The 10405-nt window shown below is 45.3% G+C and overlaps 1 protein-coding gene across 1 annotated transcript in view; it reads right to left on the bottom strand.

The window, feature by feature from the left end:
• Nucleotides 1–10181, bottom strand: part of LOC103256500 (E3 ubiquitin-protein ligase HECW2-like) — a gene marked incomplete at its 3' end in the record, with an annotated part of 68241 nt that extends 58060 nt beyond the window's left edge. Inside the window, exons 1-2 of the mRNA XM_021710551.1 lie at nt 10025–10181; nt 9675–9782 (exon numbers count right to left, since the gene is read on the bottom strand). Of these exons, the coding sequence (XP_021566226.1) occupies nt 9675–9782; nt 10025–10181 (265 nt within the window). The remainder of the gene's footprint in view (nt 1–9674; nt 9783–10024) is intronic.
• Between the last annotated feature and the right edge of the window lie 224 nt (nt 10182–10405).

Raw genomic sequence — 10405 nt, 5'->3', positions numbered from 1 at the left:
TCTTGCCCCCCCTATTCCCCCCATCTCAGCCCCAGCCACTCTCCCCCATCCTACCCTACACACCTCCTTTCTCCCATCCTATCCCCTACCAACCTCTCCCTCCATCCTAATCCTACCCGCCTCTCCTCCATCCTACCCTCGGCCGCCTCACCCCATTCTACCCCCACCCATCTCTTCCCCATCCTACCTCAACCTTCCTCTCCCCCATCCTAATCCCTACCCACCTTCCTCCATCCTATCTCCACCATGTCTCCCCTATCTACCCCCACACCTCTCTCCCGTCCTACCCTCACCCACCTCTCCTCTATCCTACCCCCCACACCTCTTCCTCATCCTACCCCCACCCACCTCTCTCCCATCCTACTCTCACCTGTCTCTCCCCCACCCTTCACCCCACACCTCTCTCCCATGCTACCCCCACCTACCTCTCCCCTTGCTACTTCTCACACTTCTCTCCCACCAACCACTACCTGTCTCTCCCCTCTCCTACCCCCCACATGTCTCTTCCATCTCACACTCACCCACTTCTCCCCCCAGTGCTACCTGCCACACTTCTCCAGTAATCTTGCCCACAATTGAGCAACTCGTTTCCCCATCAGAGGTCACAGGTTTTATCAGTTCCTGTTGGATTTTATTTGTCTCTCAAAACTTTCTAACATCTCAAACATATCAGAAAAACAATGCACAGAAACAACACACCAAAAGAGAAACAGTGTCGGGATAAAGACAGGGTGAGCCGACACTCATCAAGGTCCCTGATGGTCGGGTACAGCATCATGCCTCGTCTCGTGTTGCTGTTCACCCTCACCTTGGGGCAGAACTCCCTGTCCCCAAGTTACAGATGAGGTGAAGGGCTGCCATAGGTCACACAGCAGGAGGTGACAGAAGGGACTCAGATTCCTCCTTTTGACTCCAAAGCTTCCACCCTTATGTCCACCATGTAGGCAGATGGCAGCTGGCATTGGGCGTGGAAAGAGAGCAGTCCAGCAAGGGTTGAGAATTCACCACAGCAGACCCTCCACAGCAAAAGGGCTGGACATCTGGATTATTTCAATTTTCCAATACATTCTCTAGACAGGGATCAAATCCAGGCGCAACTGTCATGCATATCTCATCACCTGGGAAAACTCAGACATTTCATAAAGCTTGTTTTGATTCCTTCAGCTTGATAGAAAGCAATATAGATGCCATTTGTGACTTTTGGAAAGTAACTACAGTTCCAAAAAACATGAAGCCAAAGCAGGTCAGAGCTAATCCACAGTCTCTGGATTCTCTGTGCAGGGTGTCTGGGCCACCAAAGTGTCCCAGAAGAGGTGTTTGCTCAAGGGTTACTCAAGGTGGGCAGTGGCATGGCACAGGTCCCGAGAGTCAGGCAGAGAAGGATGTCCTTGGTGGAGTCACTGGCTGGTGGAGCCACATGGGGCTACTGTGTCTCCTTAGGGAAGCTCATCCCCACAGTCTTCCCCAGTTGCACCCATGGCCTCCTACAGAGTGAGTGGTCCTGGTTTCAGAGGAAGATACGACAAGGGAAGAAAATCCTCTTCCAGGATTTACGTCATCCCACTCTTCCACCAGACTAAGTGCTGCATCTCCGAAAAATTCTGTCCTGGAGCAAAGTGCCAAGTCCTTCTATCTATGATCCACCACTCACAACCTGATGAGCAGCACTGGCCAGGAGATGCTCACCTTGCCCACCACAACCACAGCCAGCCTTGCGTCAGGCCATGTGGGGACGTGAGAGGAGGCCCTGTCAAGGAGGGGTCAGGACAGGACGAGAGGAGCACAGACACGGAGGAGGAGCCCTGGCAGAAGAGAGTGTGGTAGGATGGGGGAGTCAGGACGCCATGGGGCACAGAGTCCCACGGGAGAGGTGGGCTGGGAATTAGGAGTGGCAGTCAATGCAGGGATACAGGGATGGTGTTCTGAGGGTGAGGAACAGGACGACTGCACACCAATTCCAGCTTTCTATTAGTTTCTTTCCCGAGGACACATCTACAAGTACTCTCCTGAACACTGACTCTAGGTTTTGGTGATTTCTGAAGCAACACGAGCTGATGGATCCGTGCAAACCCCTTGTCCCACTGGCTTTCTGTGAGGCTGACAGCCTGCCTCCTGCAGGGCAGACCTCTGTGGCATGCACAGGCACTGCCACAGAGCCAGGCTGTTGACATGGATGAGGCTGCAGCACTCAGCCCACTCCACACACCAGGTCGTCAGTGGCTACAGTGAGTCCAGGGCCTTGCTGGCTGTGTGGTGACTGGGGGCAGGCAGGCCCAGAAAGAGAATGTGGTTTCCAAAGGCACCTGCCTTCGCTCCCACAAGGTGGGGTGCCATTGCCCTGCCTGAGGGCCCAGAGGCCACTGGGCTACAACTGAGACCAGAAAGCAGGACTGCATTTTTTCACCTGGAGGGTGTGGATGAGCAACAGCGGTGCCAGCTGACCTATGGGACTTTTGGGGGCTATTTTATTCCTCATTATGACAAAAGCCTCCAACCCAATGACAAATTAGACTCCCCAAAGTGATAATTGCAGAGGCACATTTTGTAGACATGACCCCCCAAAACACGGCAGGGCTGTGTAACAGAGTCGCAAAGCCGGGGATTTACACAATCGCCCTGTTTCTCCCCATGCACTGGCTGGTCACCAGAGAGAAAGGCAGTCCTGGACAGATCAGGGTTGGGAATGGCTGAATGGACCCTAGCACTGCTTAGCAGCATGTCATGAGGACCTGGCCCAGAAATGCAAGAATGCTTCCTCCTGAGCAGCGTTTTCATCTTCAAATATGAGCTAGTATTTTAGAGAGTCTGGCAGAAATTTTTAAACGATGTGACTGAGCCACATCCCCTCTGGGACAGAGTTGGGTAGCACTGTGACTCATGTCTTTGGCATAAAGAGGCACCTGTGGAGACACTGAGGCTGGTAGGGCCCATGTGACCCTGCCCTCTGTACCTCAGAGGCCACAGGCTCCTGTCGTAGTCACCACATGTAGCCTCCAGTTGCAAGAAGAAACCTTAAAAACAGTGAGGCCTGAGAAGCAGACACAAGACAAGATGCTGCAGGACATGAGGCCACTGGTCACGAGAGGGGATATGGCAGGTGGGACCCAGGAGCGATGGATGACCTATGTGGCCTCACAGTCTCCCCACAGCCAGACACGCAGTCAACGTCTCCTCAGCACCTCAAATCATGGGTATATATAAGTATATAAATGTACTTTTATATTTATGTATTATGTATGCATAAATATATAGATGCAAATATGTATTTTAGATAGATGATAGATGATTGAAAGATAGATGATAGATAGATAATAGCTAGGTAGATGATAGCTAGCTAGCTAGATAGATAGATGATAGATGATAGACAGATGACAGATGATAGACGATAGACAGATGGATAATACAGAAAGATAAATGATAATGATAGACTGATAGATGACAGATGAGATAGATAGATAGATAGATAGATGATTGACAGATAGATTATCAGAAGCATGTCACCTCTGGGGCAAGAGGCAGGAGGAAGAGGCTTTCCAGCTGACCCTAGAACCTACTATCCAGAGTTACCCAGCCCAGGAGGAAGAACTAGCCCAGGGTATCTCCCCTGCCTCTGGGGCTCTCCTGTCCTGGTCATGGAAACTTGTTTATATTTACACATGTAAATATGTATGTACTTATACACATATTTGCATATATACATATAAAATAAATTTACATATAAATATATTCATATGGAATATGTGAAGGCCAGGGCAGTACATGAGTCCCTTTCGATAATCTTCAGGACACTTTGACAGAGTCACTAACGTACAGATTTGATACTCCTGTTTTTGAAGTCCTCAGGTAGAGAAGCCCTTTATTTTCAAGTTTTAACTCACTGACATTCATAAATACAAATAAAGACTCCCAGGGTGAGAGCGTGCTCTCTCCATCTCCACCCCGCTGGGGAGAGACCTTTTGTGAGATGTCTCTATGGATGCATTGAGGGGTGGGCAGGGAGGGAGAGGGACTTTGAACAGTGTGCAGGAACTCAAACCTGTTCTCAAGTCAAGGCGTTTCCATAACTGTGTGATTCTCACACTGCATGTTAAAGCAATCACTCTACCACCTGTTTATAAGAAGAACATTCTTCTGGGTTTTCATAGAAACAAAATAGTTCCAGATAAAGAACCTGATGCTGGTTCCAGAGACTCTCAGGGTGGGGACATTGGTGACGGGGCGTGGGACTGGGGAGAGACATTCACTCCCCCTTTCTGTATCTGTTTAACATTATACTCTTTTCAAGTATTACCTATTTAAAATTACTTTTTAAAAGCAATCTCAACTCAACCACACAAACCCTAGGCATTATGTAAGATCATATTTCAAGTCCTCTCTGAAGAAAAAAGTTTCTCAAGCCACTCCCTGCAAGAAACGGTTTTGCCTCAAAGACTGGGATCGTGTTCATCACCCTAAATAGCTGCAAGATTCATGTAGGCAGTAGTTAGCAGCTTGTTCCTATTTAGAATGTCTGGATTTTCCCCAAGTTTCTAGAAGTTGAATATTTCGAACCATAAAGATGGATGAAATGTACCTGTCTTTCTTCCTTTAATAATTTATATTTCACTTAAATAGCAGAATAATCTGAAAAATCAGGCTAATTGCAATTTACTCCAAAACCAGTCTAACCACTGCCCTGTGTGCCTGCATTAAACTCCTAATATCATGGTTCCTATTCACACTCTTGCATTCAGAGGCTCAGATCAAGGGAGAGTAGAACACATTTAATCCTCACATTCTCAGGACTGGAACGAACTGCACCCAAAACAGAAAGCATGAGAATGGGGTTGAAAGCACCAATCTCCACCCAAGGGGCACGGAGGCCCTCCAACGATGGTGGAGAGGGACTTGGGAATGGTGAGGGTGAGAAGAGGGGCTTTGAAAGCAAAAGCCAGAGGCAGAGGCTGCCCAGCTCTCCAGAATATAAAGCTGCCATGATGCAGCTCTCTTGGGGAAGTCCCCACCTGGTGCTGCCAGAGCTCGGCCGCATGCATCTGTGATACAGCTTTCTAACCCCAAACTTACTTCTCAGGGCTGGGACAGGCAGATCATCCACTGCCATGTAATTTCTACAAACACCAACATTTATGATCACACAGCAGTTCGGCTCATGGTGGTGTGGGATGAAGGTTGATGTTTCTAAGCTCACGCTCTGGTCCAGGAGTCAGTGAGCCCCTAGAGTAAGACTCAGCCCAAAGCTGGCACTTAGTAAATGTTGATGGGGAGACAAATGACATAGGTAGTAGAAGGAATGAAGGACAAAGAGTAGACATGGATGAAAGGATGAATAACAATGATTTATGAAAGACATTGTAGAATGAAAGACATCCTAGCAAGCCACAACAACCTTTGGAACTGGAACAGTGAATGGTCTGTGACAGTAAGTACAGGTGAAGCTGACCCTCCTCTTGAATGCCGAGAAAGGTCTTTTCCCATAGCTAAGTCCATCCTCTTCCTCCAAATCCACTCAAGTGGTACTGTAAGAATAGAGGTCTAGGCTGGCTCAGTGGCTCAGTCTATAATTTCATCATTTTGAGAGGCCAAGGCAAGAGGATTGCCTGAGCCTGTGGGTTCAAGACCAGCTAGACAACTTGGTGAGACCTACAAAAAAAATTTTTTTTTAATTAACCAGGTGTGGTAGCACACACCTGTAGCTCCAGCTACTTAGAAGGCTAAGGCAGAAGAATTGTCAGAGCCTAAAAGGTTGATGCTGGGATGGCCGTAAGTGTGTCACTGCACTCCAGCCTGGGTGACAGAGTGAGACTCCAACTCAAAAAAAAAAAAAAAAAAGAGGTCTGGACTACCTGTCATCTCAGAGATTTGTCCATATGAACCAAAGTCACTGCACGCTCCCAGTAGCCTAGAAGTGCTCACACAAGTCTTGCCCTGGAACCTGGGTAGGTCCATCAGCAAATTCTACTTTTTTTGAACTTCTGATAAACTAAAGATGAGTAAATGTTCTTTCTGAAGATAAAGGCAATTGTCTTAAAATACTACAGATTTTCAAGATCTGAGGTTGGAGATATTTTAGAAGCTGTCTAACCCATCTCCCAACAATTGTCTTTAAGTTTTCATGCCAGGCTGGGTGTAGAGGTTCAAGCCTGTAATCCCAGCACTTTGGGAGGCTGAGGTGAGAGGACTAACTGAGCCCATGGGTTTGAGAACAGCCTGGGCAACTTGGAGAGACCTCATCTCTATAATAAATATAAAAAATTAGCCAGATGTGGTAGTGTGCACCTGTAGTTCTGGTTACTTGGAAGGCTGAGGCGGAAGGATTACCTGAGCCCAACAGGTCGAAGCTGGGGTGGCCGTGAGGGTGCCACTGCACTCCAGCCTGGGTGATGGAGTGAGACTCCAATTCAAAAGAACAAAAACAAAAACAAATAAACAAAAAAGATTCCATGCCATCAGCTCCTGAGATTCAAGAAAAATTTCATTATGCTGTGCAGTCCACTTAAAAATGCCCTAGCCAGACATTGGGTTTAAAAAATGACATCTAAAAGCCATGGGTCTTACTTCTGAGTGCCATATAAATGCCACAGTACGCTGCAAAGATAGGGATGTGTGTTTTGGGCACCTCATTCTGGTGAATGAAGAAGGACTGGTTCTAAAGTAGAATCTTTCAGAAATTCCTATTCACTGTCCTGAAGGACCTTAAAAAAAGCACTACTGAATATTCCCAGTTTTACAATCATGCTCCAAGGCATGTCCAATTTTGTGTGTGAAGCATTAAGATGGGAATGCTAAAATCAGCAGAAAAGAGAAAAAAAAGATCTCCTTTATCCATTCCCATTCCTAGCTTCAGTGTCAAGCTCATTTCTTCTAAATATTAGAGTGGTGTGTTGAGACAGAAATATTTACCACAACCCAAAAAGCCAGGGCATGATTCTTTAACATTTTGGGAGAGAAAAAAAATATCACAACAAAAGGATACTCCATAAATGGGCTTCTCTCTAGGGTTATAAAGTGTAACCAGCCCAAGACACTCCATAAACAGACTTTTCTCTCATAGTGTTCCCAGTCACGGGATACTCCACACATAGGCTTTTTTTCCTCACGGTTAGTGTTCCCAGTCACAGGATACTCCATAAATGGGATTTTTCTCTCATAGTGTTCCCAGTCATGGAAAGTTCTGCAAATGGGTTTTTTTTCTTGTAGTGTAAGCAGTCACAGGATACTCCACAAATGGGCTTTTTTTCTCCTAGTGTTTCCAATCTGGTATACTTTGTAAATGGGCTTCTTTGTGCACAGTATTCCCAGTTACAGATGCGTGACCCTGGCTTCGCCCAGTTGTCCGGATGAGCCAGTGACCAGGCCACACGCTCCACCCATGGGCAATCACTACCAGCAGCCTGCATCACTTGGAGTGGACAGAAATGTGCTTTACCTTCACCTGAAGTTCCCAATGTTTCCTAGTGTTTCCCAGCTGGCCCAGCCTGTTGACCCCAGGATCCTTTATGAGGAGAATCCCACTGAAAGCAACACCAGCAATTGCCTGTTCCATAACCACATTCTGTTTTCACTTGTTTTCCTCATTGCTCAGATAGCATGCCAGCAGGGTCAATGCCAGTGTTGGAAAGTAAAGAAAAGCAGAAATAGACAAGAAAAATGGATCGCCCCGAGTTCCTCTTCCCCAAAACCAGCCCTGCTCACACATGGGCATGTTTCTCTCTGAATAGTCTGCAGGTGCTCTGTGGTCACTGGGGGCTGCTCCACACGGCTACTGCCTCGCTTGTCCTCCCCTTCTGTTGTACCATGGGCATTTTGTCTTGAAAATGGCATTTGATTTAAGGTTTAAGTAGAGAATTCAGAAAACGGGCCTATGAAAAAAAGACACCCTGAGGGGGGCAGGAACAGGATTAGAGAAAGCCCTGGATGCTGACCTACCAGTGAGGAAGGTGAAAGTAGTCTCATGCATCTAATGGCAACTCAGAGTAACAGACATTAACTTCATAAAATAACCTTTCATATTACAGAAGTTTTAAGTGCTTCCATAAAGACATGCTTGCAGCAGGGGTCTATTAATCAAGTCTTTTATTTTAAGCCTTAATAAGCACTATCCTTAAGTATTAGTGTCCACATATCCTCTCTTATATTAAATCGTTTGCATGTAGGAATCTTAATGCTTACGCAGAGCTCAGCAACTCAGAAAAAATTTCAAAGAGCCCATTTTTTTCTACATTAAAGAAAAATAAATTATAGAACTATAGTAGTTAACTTGAGTCAGCTAGTAAATCATTCTATTCCACAAAAATGCACTATCTACTATGTTCCCAATAATGTCAGTGACAAATATAATAACCTCCTTCAACGAAAATAAAATGAGATAAGATGTTTTTGTGAGCCAAGTACTATATACAAGCATTTTAGTTTATAAATAAATATAACATTGCATTAACTGGGTAACGGCTGCATTTCCTGCAACCAATGTCTGATTTCTAGTAAGTTGACCTCTACAGCTGTGTGTGACAGACCATCTCAACACTCTCTGAAGACCAAGATCAAGGGGCAAAAACAAGAGTGAAGTACTGCCAGGTGCAGTGGTTCGAGCCTATAATCCCAGCACTTTGGGAGGTCGAGGTGAGAGGATTGCCTGAGCTCAGGGGTTCAAGACCAGTCTGGGGAACTTGGCGAGACCTAGTCTCTACAATAAAAAATATAATAATAAAAAAATTAGCTGGATGTGGTAGTGCATGCCTGTAGTTCCAGCTACTTGGAAGGCTGAGACAAAGGATCACCTGAGCCCAGCAGGTCAAGGTTGCAGTGGCCAAAAGCATGCCACTGTACTCCAACCTGGGTGACAGCATGAGACTCTGACACAAAAAAAAAAAAAGAAAAGAGAAAGAGTGAAATACTTAAAGGCAAATAAAATTCTAAAACCAAACAAAATCTTGAATTATTTCCAAAATTAATATAAGTAAATATTAATTACAAGTGTAGGAACAAGGACATATAAAAGTGTGTAAAGTATTAAAATAACTACACATAATTTATATGCCATACACACTTATATTTGTGTATGCATACATTTGTGTGTATGTACATGTGTCTATATATGTAAGTGTGTGTGTATCTCTCTATGTACAAATACACACACACATATATATATACACACAGTCATCCCTGGGTATCCATAGGGGACTGACTCCAGGATCCTCTTGGATACTAAAATTTACGATGCTCAATCAATCAAGTCTCTGACATAAAATGGTGGAGTACTTGCAGATAACCTAAGTATATACTCTCATATACTTTGAGTCATCTCTAGATCACTTGTAATACCTAATACAATGTAAGTGTTGTATAAGTAGTTGGTATATAGTTCAGGGAATAGTGACAAGAAGAGAAGTCTGTCCATGTTTTTTCCCAAATATTTTTGATCCACAGGTAGTTGACATTAGATATGGAACCATGGGGGTATGAATGGCTGATGGTACATTTACACAAACACACTTTTTTCAAAATACGTGAACATTCTTTACTGAGCATTTTTAACAACGGTATATTTTCCATTATGCCATAAATTAGTAAATCCAAACCCAAAACTTCCAAATATCATTCAAAAAGACTCCACAGATTTCTGCGTACTTATGCAATGCTCAATCATAAGTTTGTATTCACACCCAGGTACTTACGTTCCATGAAATATGGCCCAGGCTCAATTCTCCATACAATCTGCCCTTTTTGTGTTCCAGTCACACCCCTATTTTTAGAATCCCAGAAGTTAGCTGGAGAATTCTCATCTGGAAAAAACAAGCAGACAATTTTCAGCTGAGTTATAATCTACCTTTCCTTAGTTTATAGACTAATACAAGTTATGCAAGTTATACATGGAAAATGGAAAAAAGATAAAGGTGAAAATAAAAATGAGCATCCCCTTTTTTTTTTGACACAGGTCTCACTGTCATCCAGACCTAAATGAGTTCACTGCAGCCTCAAACTCTCCACCCAGACTAGGGTGGACAGAGTAGAGCAAGCGCCATACTAAGCAGGGCAGAAGGGAGAAGTGGCCCCAGGCCAAGAGAACAGGCCAAGAAGAAAACCTTGCTGCGTCTGAGCATGAGAGAAGTGGTCAAGGCAGGGCAGCAGACACTTATGTCTGTGGTGATCTCAGAACCAGCGGGGACTTCTGTCTGCAGCATCCATGGGGTCAGTGAGGACTTCTGTCTACAGCATTCTTGGGGTCAGCGGGGACTTCCGTCTGCAGCATCCTTGCAGTCAGAAGGGACTTCAGTCTGTGGCAACCTTGGGGCCAGAGGAGTCTTCTGTCTGCAGTGTCCTTGGAGTCAGCAGTGTCTTCTGTCTGTGGCATTCTTGGGGTCAGAGGGGACTTCTGTCTGCAGTGTCCTTGGAGTCAGCGGGGTCT

The sequence above is a fragment of the Carlito syrichta genome, unplaced genomic scaffold (genome assembly GCF_000164805.1).
Source record: "Carlito syrichta isolate Samal-C Ts95f unplaced genomic scaffold, Tarsius_syrichta-2.0.1 Scaffold289749, whole genome shotgun sequence".
Taxonomy (NCBI): Eukaryota; Metazoa; Chordata; class Mammalia; order Primates; family Tarsiidae; genus Carlito; species Carlito syrichta.
Note: the sequence above shows the minus strand (reverse complement) of the source record. Positions and strands in the feature narration are given on the sequence as shown.